At 40.2% G+C, this 15,549-nt stretch overlaps 1 protein-coding gene across 11 annotated transcripts in view; it reads left to right on the top strand.

Moving 5' to 3' along the window:
• The first annotated feature begins 5,650 nt into the window (after positions 1 to 5,650).
• The window catches only part of LOC133444346 (membrane-associated guanylate kinase, WW and PDZ domain-containing protein 2-like), a 116,863-nt gene continuing 106,964 nt past the window's right edge, over positions 5,651 to 15,549 (top strand). For 5 of the 11 annotated variants that reach the window (XM_061722075.1, XM_061722074.1, XM_061722072.1 and 2 more), the window contains exon 1: positions 5,651 to 6,218. In XM_061722075.1, the coding sequence (XP_061578059.1) occupies positions 5,921 to 6,218 (298 nt within the window). In that variant the 5' untranslated portion in view covers positions 5,651 to 5,920. The remainder of the gene's footprint in view (positions 6,219 to 15,549) is intronic. The other 6 variants (XM_061722070.1, XM_061722068.1, XM_061722065.1 and 3 more) reach the window with 2 other exon arrangements.

Below are 15,549 nucleotides of genomic sequence, written 5' to 3'. Positions count from 1 at the left end.
TGATCACAGACCATCATCAACCTAAAACAAATTCTCAAACTAACTTAAAGTAGTCCATTATAAAACCCCAACCCAACGTCACTGGCATCAGAGTACCAGACCACTCTCATTTATTATCTAATAAACCTTTGAAAAAAACACTCCCTGACCCAAATCTCAACTCCCGATCTTGTGAATCTTATTGATCAATTGTTGTATTTTAGTCTTCTTTTCTTTTTACTGTGACCATGTCTTCCCTCATCTAGAAAATACTTAGCACTTGAATATTATTAAAGTCATAAATAGCACTGAGCTGATAATAGTGTATACCATGACTGCAGAGTAATATTTAGCTTACTAAAAAGTGTTTCGGTTATCACAGTTTTGACAATTTTTTTTCCAGCTGTTATCCTTTCTGCCTTCATGCAGATTTATATTTATATATATATATATATATATATATATATATATATATATATATATATATATATATATATATATATATATATATATATATATATATATATATATATATATATATATGTGTGTGTGTGTGTGTGTGTGTGTGTGTGTGTACTGTATAGCTAAACATCCATACACTTTTTTAGCTCATCAAAATTAGCAGGTATATGCGTAACATCTTAACAGTGTCACAGGAAATAATAATAATTACAAACATGAGTAATGAATGTAAAAACAGTCCAAAGTTAAGGTAGTTGCTACGCTTCAAGTTTTGTTTCAGTCTCATCGTTTCCTTCCTCTAAAAACTAAAGAAGCTTATGATTACTTCTTAGTCATTTTAGGGTCCCATAATAGGTTAACTTGATATGCAACTTTTTGATGTGATAATGAACTAAAAAATTAAAAAGGAAATGCTTATTTCTGTAGCTTTTATGGAGCAGGAACCTGTTTTCAACACCTTTGTGAGCATCATCTAAGTCCAATTCACTTTGTTTCTTTTAGCTCTTTTTCAGTCTCCATCAACTTCTGAAGGAAAAGGTCGAACTTTATCTGATATTCTCCAACATCATCTGATAGTTTTAACATATAACCAACTTACATTAAATATCTGCTCCTACTGGACCCAGTTATGATTAACATGTAACTAAGCAGGTTGCCCCACAAACTATTTTGATATTGTGGCATCTGGTCAATTAATTTTTAATTGAATGCACATCACCATATTACTGATAGCTGTGGCTGACGTCAGTTTGCTGGAGTGGACATTTCCATGCTACCTTGTGGAGTAATTGTGCTGTCTCTGACATAAGTCGTCCTTTAGATAGTTACTTCATAGTGTTATGTGTCCTGTTGTGATTCATATTTATCGGAGCATCACTGCACCGCTTCAGCAGTAGCAGGTGCAATATTTCATGTGTCAGCTGGGGCATCATACACAATAAAACCAACACAGGATCTCACTGAAAACTGTCAGTGCCTCGAAACCGAAGTAAGTCTTCAGCCTATGAAAAAAAATACCATGATGTGAAGTTAGTGACGTCACCAGACGGCTGCTTTTAGGACAGAGGTGTGTGTGTAATCAGGTGGAATTTTGCGCAGGTGTAGCTTACAAACCATCACAAGTTGCATCTTATAATTAAACCTCCTTGTGAGATTGGAGAAAAAGCCAACATGATTTACATTTCAATTCCCCAAGGCCATTAAATCTAATTAACTCGTATTCTGTGTGTGACTGAAACTGGTTTTTAACTGCAGCTTCAGCCTTGAACAACTCTCCGATTCTCACAGATGCCGCAGTGTTATCTATATAATTCCCAATTTGGAAAAATTATCTTCTACCCATTGTGTTTGTCTCACTAAACCTTAAGTGGTACCTCGGTTTGTTTTCCCTTCCACACTTCTCACACATCCAGGGGCCAAATAAAGATGAGTCTATTCAGACTGTGTGTAAGTGTCTAAGTGAAGGTGACCCCGCTCCCCCTTTCTTATTGCTGTGTTTACAAAAAACAACGACTTTGTATGCATTTCTTCTCTGACAACAAACCACAAAGCAGAGGCTCAATGATGGAGGCAGAGGACTAAATCCATATAAGCTTTATTGAAATTCTCCCTCTGAGTGAACAGACTGCCGCGTGTTATTGTGTTTTAGCCTTCTGTTGTTTGGCAGTGTGCTTTAGGATGCTCATTACTTTCTGACTATAATGATGATATAAAGTAATACCCTTATCGTTCTTCTTCTGCATCCAGCAGGTGTGCAAACACGGCTACGGATGCATTTACAGAGTGTTTGTGGAAGCCCCTGTGGATACTGTAGTTCTGGTGTGTAAAATAACAACATATTCTATATTGGTTCCTAATGTTCTGGCAGAAAGATTTATTGTTGTAACTGACCAACGTATATGTTATCACTGATATTATTTCTTCATTATAATGATGGCGTTAAGCCAAGATAACTGAAATCACATCAAATCGAAGCAGTGTCCATGTTTGTGTACAGCCATCCATACATGGAGGCAGGAACAAATGTTCTACTTTATCTGTCAGGAGAAAACCTTGAAGTGGCGACGAGCTGCTTAAAGTGATTCTAAATTTAGACTCTCCCGCTCAAAGCTTCGACAGCCGTTGGCTTTTCTTTTTGGTTTTTTTTTTCAACACAATTCCAAAGAAAGTTCAAAATAGTGGAATACGCTGATCCAGATATAGATACATGAGTACTGGGTACTCATACAAAAAAGGGCACCTTATGCAACAAAAAGAAGTACAGTGTGTCTGATTTTTTATTCTTTTTGAAGGCTGCGTGGGCTGTTTTAATAATTCACCAAACCAGTATTTTGAAAATGTCCTGTGTTGGAGTGAAAACCTGCAAATTGTGAGACTGCTACTCTGCCTCAACCCTGAGGAACAGCATGCTCCACTTCAGGCCACGGGCAACACAACACTGCACTTCTGACATCCGCCAGCAGAGCAACAAATAAAGCAGGGTTTTATCTCTCCTCTGGGTGTATAATCTCCTAATCCAGCCAGTTTTCTGGATTATACAGTTCTCTTTCTCCACTGTGGTGGTTAGCCTTTAATATGAAACGAGTTTACTTCATCATCTGCTTAGAATAAGTGTCAAACACATTTGCTGCAGCCTGAGCACTCTGTGACCTATGTGTCACGAGAATTGAGTAAATAAAATCCACTGCTCCTCATGGATTACTCCCTGTATGAGGATACTCAGTGTACTGCAATGTTGTTTTGTAGAGAGGATACCTGCATAACAAAAGCTTGAATCTTCTTAAACCTTAAACACACACATGCAAACAAACTAACTCTGAGACTGATAGCGGTAATACGAGGGAGCCATCCTCAGTGGACTTGGATGAGCTGGGTTTGATTTTTTTTTTTTGGATTAAATATTGAAGGACGTGACTTCACCAGCTTCAGAAAGCTACATAGCCATTAAAAAGTAATGACAACAAAAGTATTTATCATTTTTCCTACAGACATGGATGTATGTTATTATGCCCTGGCTCGTTTATCTGCAACAGTTCTTACATCAAGCAAGACGGGGAAAACATCTTTGCAATTCATCTTCATTCTCCCTTTTCCCAAAAGCATAAGAAGAGATGATGAAACAATGATGAAAACATCCCATGTGCATCATTTTGAAACACGTTGAATCAATTTCAGTTTGTTTTACTCAGTTATTACATGTGGTTTCATGGCTTCCAAATAATTCTGCTTTCATTTATAATTTACTCCAATCTTAACTTTTGTATGGAAACAGAGTTTGTTTGTCTAAATGTTAGAGTTGTGTGGAAACATGTGTGTTTTGTGGAGTATTTTTTTCTTCTGCAGGTATTAAGCCCAAATATAGAGGCCTATTTTAATGTTCAACATATTCATGTTTCAAGTTTCAAGTTTAGTTTATTCATACATAGCCATTAAAATAAACGTATACAATTGAGACCAATCAGACATCTATAATGGTCCTTTGGCATGTATGAATGGGTCCCCCAAAGTAAGCTATTGAAAGCTTTTGGGAGGGGGTCCAAAGTTCATAAAAAAAAAAAAAGAAGAAATTTACAGTGCAATGTGCAGGCCCGGTTCTACGAGGGTGCACATGCATTGCACCCTCAGTTTATGTGTTTGCATGCTCAGTTGAAAAGACGAAAAAAATTCAGGCTTTAGTGTACATCACTCATCTGCGTTACCTGCACCAGCAAGACGCTGCTCTCTGCTGCACCGTTAACACGTTAAATGTAGCATTTTCTTTGTTCTGCAGCGGTATTACTGCAAAAATGCACTTGAAAGACACTTTAAATATTATTGTTTGACTGGTATCATTCCACTTGAAATGACAGTCATGTTTAGTGATGGTTTTGAGCTGTATAGATAAAATGAGTTTGAATTTCTATGTTTTATTTTCAGGGTAAGAAACATCTGTTGCTAGATTGTCTGATGGGTGAGGTAGCCCAGACTAAATATAGCATTTTCTTTGTTCTGCAGCAATATTGCTGCAATAAAGCATTTGAAATACACTTTAAATATTCTTGCTTTGCTAGTATCATTCCGTTTGAAATTACGGGAAAATGCATAATTTAGTGTTGAATAACGTGCCAGGCATGTGCACCCCCTCTGATCTGAGATGCAGCCCTACTCATCATTTTCTAGAACCGGCCCTGGCAATGTGGTACCGTTGGGAATATGAAAACAGTAGACATTACAATACAGACAATCAAACATACAAATCCATACACTCATTCATACAGTCATCCCAATATCTCCGTCATGTAGCCAGGATATTTTATAAATAGGTAGACAGTAAATTTACTTTTAGATTTCTTTTAAAAATGGAGAGCACATATACAGGACTGTCTCAGAAAATTAGAATATTGTGATAAAGTCCTTTATTTTCTGTAATGCAAAAATGTCATACATTCTGGATTCATTAAAAATCAACTGAAATATTGCAAGCCTTTTATTATTTTAATAATGCTGATCATGGCTTACATCTTAAGAAAACTCAAATATCCTATCTAAAAAAAATTGAATATTCTGGGAATCTTAATCTTAAACTGTAAGCCATAATCAGCTATATTCAAATAATAAAAGGCTTGCAATATTTCAGTTGATTTGTAATGAATCCAGAATGTATGACACTTTTGTTTTTTTAATTGCATTAGCCTACAGAAAATAAAGAACTTTATCACAATATTCTAATTTTCTGAAAAAGTCCTGCACAGGGAAACAACTAGAGGCATTTAGATTGGATGCTTCTACAGCTTGATAACTCAAAATTGTGCTGCAGTGTTAACAAACTGTATTCAGATCCCAGTGGTTATCACATCCTGCAGTTTTCATGGAGCTGGGGATTTGGAGCCCCAGAGCAGCTGGTAATCCAGATGTGGATACCCCGCATTAACTGTTTATTAGCATGTGAATGATTTTAAATATAATCTTCAATATCTATGGAATGGTTACCATGGGGATTGGGTTTTGTATTATGCGGAGTAAACAAGTAAAAAGACATATTGAAAACTGTTGCTCTTCTTCCTCCTACATGCCATGTTTGTGCATTTGATCCCGGGGAAGCGCCCCTGGCACTAGTGTAGTAAAAGAGAAGCGCCTCCCGTGTTTATTTCCCCTCCTCTCCGTCGCTTTACGCCGAACCAGAACCATTCATCTCTCCCCTCCTTCAGGCTTCACATCCGGGTCATGCAGCAGAATCTGTCTCTGGCGTCTGTGTCTGACAGGGGGTAATATTTATTGATATCCCCGGCCGCTGCCCGCCTGTGCGCGGCTCTCGGAGCGGACCCCGCTGGAGCCGTTTCCCCCGCCGGTGGTGATGGAGCCGCGGGCGCGCTGAAGCCGCCGCAGCCGCCGCGACGCACAAAAGCCAGGGCTGGGGATGAGACGGTGAAGGAGGAGGAGGAGGAGGAGGCTCCTTGCATGGGCTAGCCCCGCGGTGGTCAAACTAACTCGCCCTATAACGATGTCGAAGAGCCTCAAGAAGAAGAACCACTGGACCAACAAAGTCCACGAAGCGGTGATCAGTCGCGGGAGGGACGGGGAGCTGGGCTGCGAGCTGCGGGGCGGCGCGGAGCACGGACAGTTCCCCCACTTCGGCGAGGTGAAGCAGGGCAAGGGGCTGATCCAGAGCGGAAAACTGGCCCAGGATGAACTGCTGCTGGAGGTCAACGACATGCCGGTGGCCGGGCTCACCACCCGGGACGTGCTGGCCGTGATCAAGCACTGCAAAGACCCGGTCCGCTTCAAATGTGTCAAGCAAGGTGAGGTGTGATGATGAACGCGCTGTGTGTGTGAATCGACGCACAGCCTACGCCGTAGGGTTACGGCGTAGGCTCTGCGTCGGGGTAACGCGGGACCATAAATCAGCTGCGATTTGGTCGTGTAGTCTGTTTACCACAGGGTCGCTGGTTCGATGCCACAGCCTGGAGGGGGGTGTGCCCGCTTGGGCGTGATGCCACAGTCTGCGCCTTTTTTTCCCCTCCTTCATATCCTTGAGCACAAGGCTCATCTAAAACAAACAAACCAACAGGCCTGGTTGTGCTTCAGATGTTTCCTCATTTCTGCTCATTTCTACACTGAGAGCCATTGCTGTCGTTGCAGCACACCTGCACACAGATGAGAAACTAAACCTTTCACTGCTGTTGTTGCAGCACACCTGCACACAGATGAGAAACTAAACCTCATTGCTGTTGTTGCAGCACACCTGCACACAGATGAGAAACTAAACCTTTCACTGCTGTTGTTGCAGCACACCTGCACACAGATGAGAAACTAAACCTTTCACTGCTGTTTTTGCAGCACACCTGCACACAGATGAGAAACTAAACCTTTCACTGCTGTCGTTGCAGCACACCTGCACAGATGATAAACTAAACCTTTCACTGCTGTTGTTGCAGCACACCTGCACACAGATGAGAAACTACACCTTTCATTGCTGTTGTTGCAGCACACCTGCACACAGATGAGAAACTAAACCTGTCATTGCTGTTGTTGCAGCACACCTGCACACAGATGAGAAACTACACCTTTCATTGCTGTTGTTGCAGCACACCTGCACACAGATGAGAAACTAAACCTTTCACTGCTGTTGTTGCAGCACACCTGCACACAGATGAGAAACTACACCTTTCATTGCTGTTGTTGCAGCACACCTGCACAGATGAGAAACTACACCTTTCACTGCTGTTGTTGCAGCACACCTGCACACAGATGAGAAACTACACCTTTCATTGCTGTTGTTGCAGCACACCTGCACACAGATGAGAAACTAAACCTCATTGCTGTTGTTGCAGCACACCTGCACACAGATGAGAAACTAAACCTTTCATTGCTGTTGTTGCAGCACACCTGCACAGATGAGAAACTACACCTTTCATTGCTGTTGTTGCAGCACACCTGCACAGATGAGAAACTAAACCTTTCATTGCTGTTGTTGCAGCACACCTGCACACAGATGAGAAACTAAACCTTTCATTGCTGTTGTTGCAGCACACCTGCACAGATGAGAACCTAAACCTCTCATTGCTGTTGTTGCAGCACACCTGCACAGATGAGAAACTACACCTTTCACTGCTGTTGTTGCAGCACACCTGCACACAGATGAGAAACTAAACCCCATTGCTGTTGTTGCAGCACACCTGCACACATGAGGAACTAAACCTTTCATTGCTGTTGTTGCAGCACACCTGCACACAGATGAGAAACTAAACCTTTCACTGCTGTTGTTGCAGCACACCTGCACAGATGAGAAACTAAACCTCTCATTGCTGTCGTTGCAGCACACCTGCACACAGATGAGAAACTAAACCTCTCATTGCTGTCGTTGCAGCACACCTGCACACAGATGAGAAACTAAACCTTTCATTGCTGTCGTTGCAGCACACCTGCACAGATGAGAAACTAAACCTTTCATTGTTGTTGTTGCAGCACACCTGCACACAGATGAGAAACTACACCTCATTGCTGTTGTTGCAGCACACCTGCACAGATGAGAAACTAAACCTTTCACTGGCTCCTGGTCACCTCTGTGGCCAGCTCTCCCCCCCCAGTGTAGAGGCAACTGCACACACATCTTTTCCATGAAATGCTAAGGATCTTTTGCTGTCATTGTTTTTGTCTTAATGGTGGTGGTTTCTGACTTGATATAATGTTTCTGAGGCTGAGCACAGGGCAACAGAGATGACTGAGTGACCTGCTTCTGTCAGTGTACAACCAGACAACGTTTCTATGCAACTAGAACAGAAAACTAACAGCGGAGGAGATATTTATCATTCATCAAAACCTCTGAGTCTGAGTTTAAAAGTCCTGATGACTGGCTGAAAAGGGCTGCGCTCTGAGAATAAGCATTGCTCTGGCTTGTTTCTGGGACAGGAGAAAAGCTAGCCATCAAACCAGGTTTTATTTTTGGACATTGCAGAGTTTACTCACAGAGGATTTGCCTTCACACATCCCTGCCTGACAGCTTGCTTTCAATCTGCGTGTTTCCATGGATTGCTTCAAAGTGATTGATTGCTCAGTTGGAGCTTCTGACAGAGTAACAGTATGTTCTTGTGATGTGCGAATGGTTAGATGCTAATATGTATGTAACGGCAGGTCTATTCTATCCCTCCATTCCTCTGGTATCCATTTAAACATGAGTCTCTGTGTACTGAACCGCCCACATCAATGCTCTCCACATGAACAAGGTCTTTGCTAAGAACGTCCTTGAGAGCTCAGTTGTTTGTGCACAGTAAAAAAAAAAAAAAATCACATTCACCATATATTTCTGTTCTTTTTCCCCCGCTCTCTCTCTCTGTACGACATTACTATTTGACTTCCATCCAATGGGTAGAATATTTCATGGTGGACAGCTGCTGACACACTCACAACCTGCAGAGGAACCCTCCAGAAGCAGATCAGGCTTATGGCCCAAAGTCCACACCCTCTGGAGGAAAAAAGCAGAATGAATGTCCTGGTGCAGAGCTCGGTCTCAATGCCCATTCAGACACGCTCACACTCCGTCTCAGAAAGGCTCTAAAGAGCTCTGGGCTCCAAGAGCCAGGTCACAGTCAGGACTAGGAATGGGAGATATTTTACCGTTCACGATATACCGTCAAAAATATTCCCCACGGTAAGAATTTGTCATCTCGCGGTAAAAATGATAAATTCCCGTTGATGACGTTCTGCGTTAAATCGACACACAACGTACGTGAAGGAAGGAGGAAGGAAGGAAGGAAGGAAGGAAGGAAGGAAGGAAGGAAGGAAGGAAGGAAGGAAGGAAGGAAGGAAGGAAGGAAGGAAGGAAGGAAGGAAGGAAGAAAGAAAGAAAGAAAGAAAGAAGAAAGAAAGAAAGAAAGAAAGAAAGAAAGAAAGAAAGAAAGAAGAAAGAAAGAAAGAAAGAAAGAAAGAAAGAAAGGAAGAGGAAGGAAGGAAGGAAGGAAGGAAGGAAGGAAGGAAGGAAGGAAGGAAGGAAGGAAGGAAGGAAGGAAGGAAGGAAGGAAGGAAGGAAGAAGGAAGGAAGGAAGAAAGAAAGAAAGAAAGAAAGAAAGAAAGAAAGAAAGAAAGAAAGAAAGAAGAAAGAAAGAAAGAAAGAAAGAAAGAAAGAAAGAAAGAAAGAAAGAAAGAAAGAAAGAAAGAAAGGAAGGAAGGAAGGAAGAAAGGAAGGAAGGAGAGAGCAGGAGGAAAGAAGGAAGGGAGGAAGGAAGGAAAGAAGGAAGGAGAGAGCAGGAGGAAAGAAGGAAGGAAAGGAAAAAAGAAGGTAGGAAGGAAGGAAGGAAGGAAGGAAGGAAGGAAGGAAGGAAGGAAGGAAGAAAACAAGGAAAGGAGGAAGGAAGGGAAGAAGGAAGGAAATGAGCCTGAAGAGAAAGAAAGAAAGAAAGAAAGAAAGAAAGAAAGAAAGAAAGAAAGAAAGAAAGAAAGAAAGAAAGAAAGAAAGAAAGAAGAAGAAAAGAAAGAAAGAAAGAAAAAAGGATAAATTCCCGTTGATGACGTTTTTTGTGTAACAAACATGGCAGATCTGAGAGCGAGATAGATTTATAGTTGAAAAGGTGGAGTTGAATTGGTATTTTTTTTATCGTCATCCCGTTATCGTTATCAGGATAAATGCCAGAAATTATCGTGATACATTTTTTAGTCCATACCGCCCATCCCTAGTCAGGACCTTCTCTCATCTGCCGTCATCAGAGTTTAAGAAACACAATAAACACAATGATGCTATAGCATTTTTTTATTTTTTTGGATGTGCAGTTATCTAAACAGGTAGAGTTAAATGTTGCTGCGGAAATATGGTAAAAGCTGATGCACCTAAACAAATCTGTTTATCTGTTGCGTCGGTAAATCCTTAGCAGAGCTGTGAACACAGAGAGTATTGTTTTCACAAGTCCCGTGTTGGCATGCTCTCTTCATCACAACCTGCAGGTGTGGTATTGTGAGTGTGCGTTAAGCCAGCCGCTAAAACTGGTAGGTATATAATAGGTATAATGCACACTATAACTGGCTATTAAACAAGTTGGTCCATCAGTCAGCCATGCACGCTTTTGCATGTGAATATTTTAATGCAGGATTGCCAGGGAAAGAGACTGAATTCAAGTGCAAATCACAAGAGAGCTGTTATTTATCCCCCTGCTGTGTGTGAGTGTGTGGATCTGGCTGCTTCAAAGGTTTCAGTTTTCTGACTTGTAAACCGATGTGCTCCAAACAGATCGTGGCCAATGGCAGTAACATCAACAGATAATCAAAACAGAAACACGTCTTCACGTCAATACTCACAGCTTTTACTCCCAGCTTACATGTTTTTCAGGAGCTGCTAAATGCCCTTTTTTCACTGAAGACAATTTGAAATTAATTAAGTTTATGGAAAAAAATTTGAAATGGTTATATTATGAAATATTGGAAATATTTATTGCCACTTATGCTGTCTCTTACAGGGTCTTGTTGATATAGACTGAAAAAAAAACAGTTGGCGTAAAAAGCATTGCTGTTTTATATTGAAATATATAAATTAAATATAAATATCTGACAGATAGTGACAGATACAGAATTACACTTTTTTTTAAGTGCTGGTTTGAGTTGTTGTTTATCTGTTTGAGATGATGATCTGCAGATCTCAGAGCAGCGTTCATCTCTTCATCAGCAGTGAGCGTGAGTGAAAACGGTTCAGTGAAGCAGATTCTTAGAAGTGCCATGAAGATCATAACCACGGAGAGGTGTCAAAACATTCAGGAGAGGAGAGACGTGTGAAGAAAGTTGTGTGTGCGTGTGTGTGTGACAAAGTGAGAAAGTGTTGGAGTTTCAAGTGAAGATTATGCTGGAGGTGTGAGAAAAAGACACTTGGTGAAACTGACAAAGTTCCATATTGTGATTTCTTTTTTTTTATTCCAGGTTGTCTCTGGTAGCTTCTTAGGCCTTCAAAATGAAGTGTTAGTTTCTAAAGTAATCACATATCTGTACGAGCACAAAAGAATAAAAATCACACAGACCTGACATTTCTTTTAATCCTAAAAATTAAAATTAAAACAGATTTTAGTTTACGAGATTCAGGCAGTGTTAATATCAGTTATTTTAGGACTTTTATCTTAGCATTCTCATCTTTTTAGTGCCTCCAATTACATTAAATGTTGCTATGATTACAATGACAACACTTAGAGAAGCTATCTCGGGGTAATCATCTTTATTAAAACTTGTACTTTAAAGAGCAGTTATTCCACTCCTTGCTGTCATTGCCTTGCTATATTCTCATTTTCGTCTCTTTAAATGTTCACTTGTTCCTCAGAATAGAATATATAGCGATGGAAGACCCCAGGACGTTTCATCCAAGCGGGTTAACAAGAACAGCATGCAATGTTTTGTCAAGCAAAACAACATGAATTCAACATCTTCACGTGCCCTTTAACATCTTAAGTGGAGCAGAGTCATCATCTGTCACGCTGTTTGGGAGCCCTCGCCCACAGCTTATGTGGGCCAGCCCGTGAAGCTCGCTTCTAACCAGTGAAACCGTTTACTGGATCTCCATCTCTTGCAAATCTGGGCCTTTGTTACATTTATTAACACATGGCTTGCATGCCACGATGGATGAGATGACGCTCAATTCTCAGTAATTCTCGATGTGACAGATCTCAAGTTTAAAGGAGTGAACCAAAGCTGGCCTCCTTTCTTTTCACCAGCAACCGTTGATGCCGGTTGACACGACGTCCAACAGCATCACATTTCATCATCTGCGTCAGACATATTAACAAACGTCATTTAAGTTGTCATAAGCTTTCATTTAAGGCTGATATAGCCCTTATAAGTCATTTTAGGTACTTTAAACAGGATTTTCTTTAAATTATCATTCATAAATGTTAATGATAGTGCCCTAAATACATTAATTGTTATATTATGAAATATTTATTGGCATAAACCGGTTAAAATAAATGTACTGCTGCATAAAAGTCTAACGAGTTTCTTCTTTATAGAAGTGCATTAAACCCTGTGAGTTTAACTAACTTGTAACATATTTAATCCCAAAATCAGTCCTGTTGTTTTTTCTTCATCAAGACTCACAAAAGCCTTTTAAGACTTAATAAAACAAACAGCTTGCCATGTTTTGGAAGCTCTACCATACTATATATACAATGTTTGCATGATGTTGGCAAGGTTGATGAAATGGGAAGTCATAAAACACCACACTGTTTTGATGTAGGAAACCATGCATATTTGTGCTACTGTATTTCTGAGGCCTGTTTTTATAGCATGTTTTCTTTGTGGGAACATGAAGCTGCCATTTATGTGAAAGTTATGGAAAGTAACAGATGACAGTATCACAGCTCCCTTTTCCCATCATGTCTTTGTACAGCTGTCTGTGGAGATTGAGCATTTTTTTAAATAATAATAATATGCATTTCTGAGGGTACAGCAATCTACTAACTGCTATAGTTACTTTGTTGATTTTCATGTGCCACCTTTAAAAAAAAACCCACAACTGAGCTTTTGCAGCTTTTTACCAACAACAAGATAATGGATGGGCTCAACACATTCCATGATGGATTCAGATTTGATCCCCTCGTAGTCTGGGACACGTTATCTTCATAGACTGAACACAAAAGCTTTCTTGGATGGATACACGAACCACCTAATATTTAAGGTCATCAGTTGAGACCACGGTTGCCCAGGCCTGGTCCCCCCTGCATGTTTTAGATGTTTAGCTGCTGTGGCACACCGGATTCAAATGAATGGGTTCATTAAAGACTTGTACAGACCTTGCTGATGAGCTGACTATGAGCTATTCATCTCAAAGCGCCTAGAGACAATTTTTGTTGTATTAGGCGCTATACAAATAAAATTGAATTGAATTGAATTGAATCTTAATTCTGTGTATATGATCCACGCTGTCATGCATCAGTTATGTGTGCAGCTGCACTGGACAGACAAAGTATGTGAACCCTTTCGAATGAAGTGATCTTAAAATCTTATCTTTTATCTGAGCTTCAACTAAGTGTGTGTCTTTATTTTTTATCATTCTATTGTACATTGTGTTTTTTTATTTTTATTGGGGCTTAGATGAAGATCAAATCACATTTGATGTCAAATTATTGCAGAAAACCAGTTAATTCCACAAGGTTCACATATCTTCTTCTTTGCACTTCTTAATTATAGATAAATAACAATTAGTACATCCATCTCTGTGTGATAATTAGGGTTTGAGCCTGGTGCTTTCAGTCTAGATATCAGTGGCATCGACCCTGTACCGGTATCGGTTTTGCCAATATGCAAAGCCTGGGTATCAGTATCAGAGGGACTGGGAAAAGTAGCATTGGTTTGTATCCAGTTTTAAGTATCAGAAGCTTATAAGACTTTAATTAATTTGTTTTAACAACAATTCAAACTGAAGATGCTGCCTGGACTTTGCTGAAATGGCTTCAAGAACCAACAAAAGGAACTTTAACAATTTGTTAAAAGTTCCCATGAATACCTCCATGTTGCAATTAAAGTGAGTCCTTTTTTTCCCACATTTCCACATTATCCTAACATAACTATGTTTTCAAACATCTTGTAATGGGCTATAAGGGCTTTATCTCTTCTTAACTTTTACATTTAATGGGCTTTACTTTACAAAAAGAGGAGGCTGAGGAACAATGAATGCAGATAGGTGGTAGGCTGGTTAGTTGGGTGTGCTAATGTCATTTATTTTCTCTCTTGAATGATATAGTGATTGACTTAAAAGACAGCCTTTCAGACTCTGTACACACCAACTACAGAAATCAGAATTTTGATAGACTCATTGTGAAGCTAAAGATGTTAAACTTACACTGATAATCACTGTTTGGAGGCATTTAGTAAAAACACTTCCAAGCGCATATGTCAGCGCTATACTGCCCATTCAAAATAGCTTATGTAAACTAAAATTAGGCTTCAACCATGTTACGGCATTAATTGCTGTGCAATTAACGCTGCCTGTCTCCAAAATCCTTCAGGACCTTCAGGAGGAAATGTTTGAAGTTTATAAGTTTTAACTGCTGACCAAGGCTTGCCAGTCCACTTAATGTGGCTGCAGTTTGGAGGCACAGATGGAGCAGAGGGAGAGAAGGCGACCTTCTTCTCCTCCTCTCTTGTCGCTTTGTGGATGAGAGGCTTGAAGAATCAGTGCATAACATCCTGTCTGCTCTGTTGGTATTAATAACTCACCAAGAGATGAGTTCTGTCAGAGGCGGAGGAGGATTTTATTGAGGCTCGAAGCTGCTGGAACTCGGCTCAGAGGATCAAACTCAAGCTCAGCCAGCCAATGACCAAAGATCTAACCGGTCCAGTTAAGTGAATTAGGTCAATGTTATTCTCCTCAGCATGGACAAGCTGCATGGGACGATCTGGGACTGTGCTGCAGCACGCGGTCGTGACACGTACTGTAGATAGAAGGAGTGTTTCTGTGTGTACGACATGTCTTAAAAGAGGTTTTGTTAAAGCAGTTTTGCTTAAACGTCGCTGTCTTCCAGCAATAACGAGATCAGAGTTCACTAGCCGTTTCACAAAAGCATTCGCTCACTCAAAGGATGGTGACGCATGACTGGCTCCCTCTGTTCGGGAGATGATTGAACTACATTTTTGACCTTAGCAAACCTTAACTCCTGCCAAGTACAGTTAGTTTTCTAATTTTCGGAGTGTAAATCAATTACAGTGAATACCCTTAAGTGTCAAGGTGATGCACTGAGTGTCCTCATAACTTGAAAAAGACGCCGTATTTTGCATCCATCTGAGATAAAAACCATATTTTATGATTATTCACTATGTTGGTGAGTTTTTAAACGAGAGTGCGCACCAGTGTGGATTATGCTGAGATAATAATTGTGTGTGTGTGTGTGTGTGTGTGTGTGTGTGTGTGTGTGTGGACATTGACTATGTGCAACATTTCAGAACTGAGTCTTCTTGAATTACTTAAAATACTGGAAACTCAACTCAACTTTATTTATAAAGCGCTTTAAAACAACCACAGCTGAAACAAAGTGCTGTACATGAGAGGACACACAATCAACGATAAAAGGCAATAAAAACAATTAAATAAACAAATAAAATTACATAAAACCACTAAAAACAGAGCGAGGTCTCATACTGGGTTAAAAGCCAATGCGTAAAAATGGGTTT

This window comes from Cololabis saira, chromosome 5, assembly GCF_033807715.1.
Source record: "Cololabis saira isolate AMF1-May2022 chromosome 5, fColSai1.1, whole genome shotgun sequence".
NCBI classification, from domain to species: Eukaryota; Metazoa; Chordata; class Actinopteri; order Beloniformes; family Belonidae; genus Cololabis; species Cololabis saira.
The sequence above is the reverse complement of the archived record's forward strand: the minus strand, read 5'-3'. Positions and strand labels throughout refer to the sequence as shown.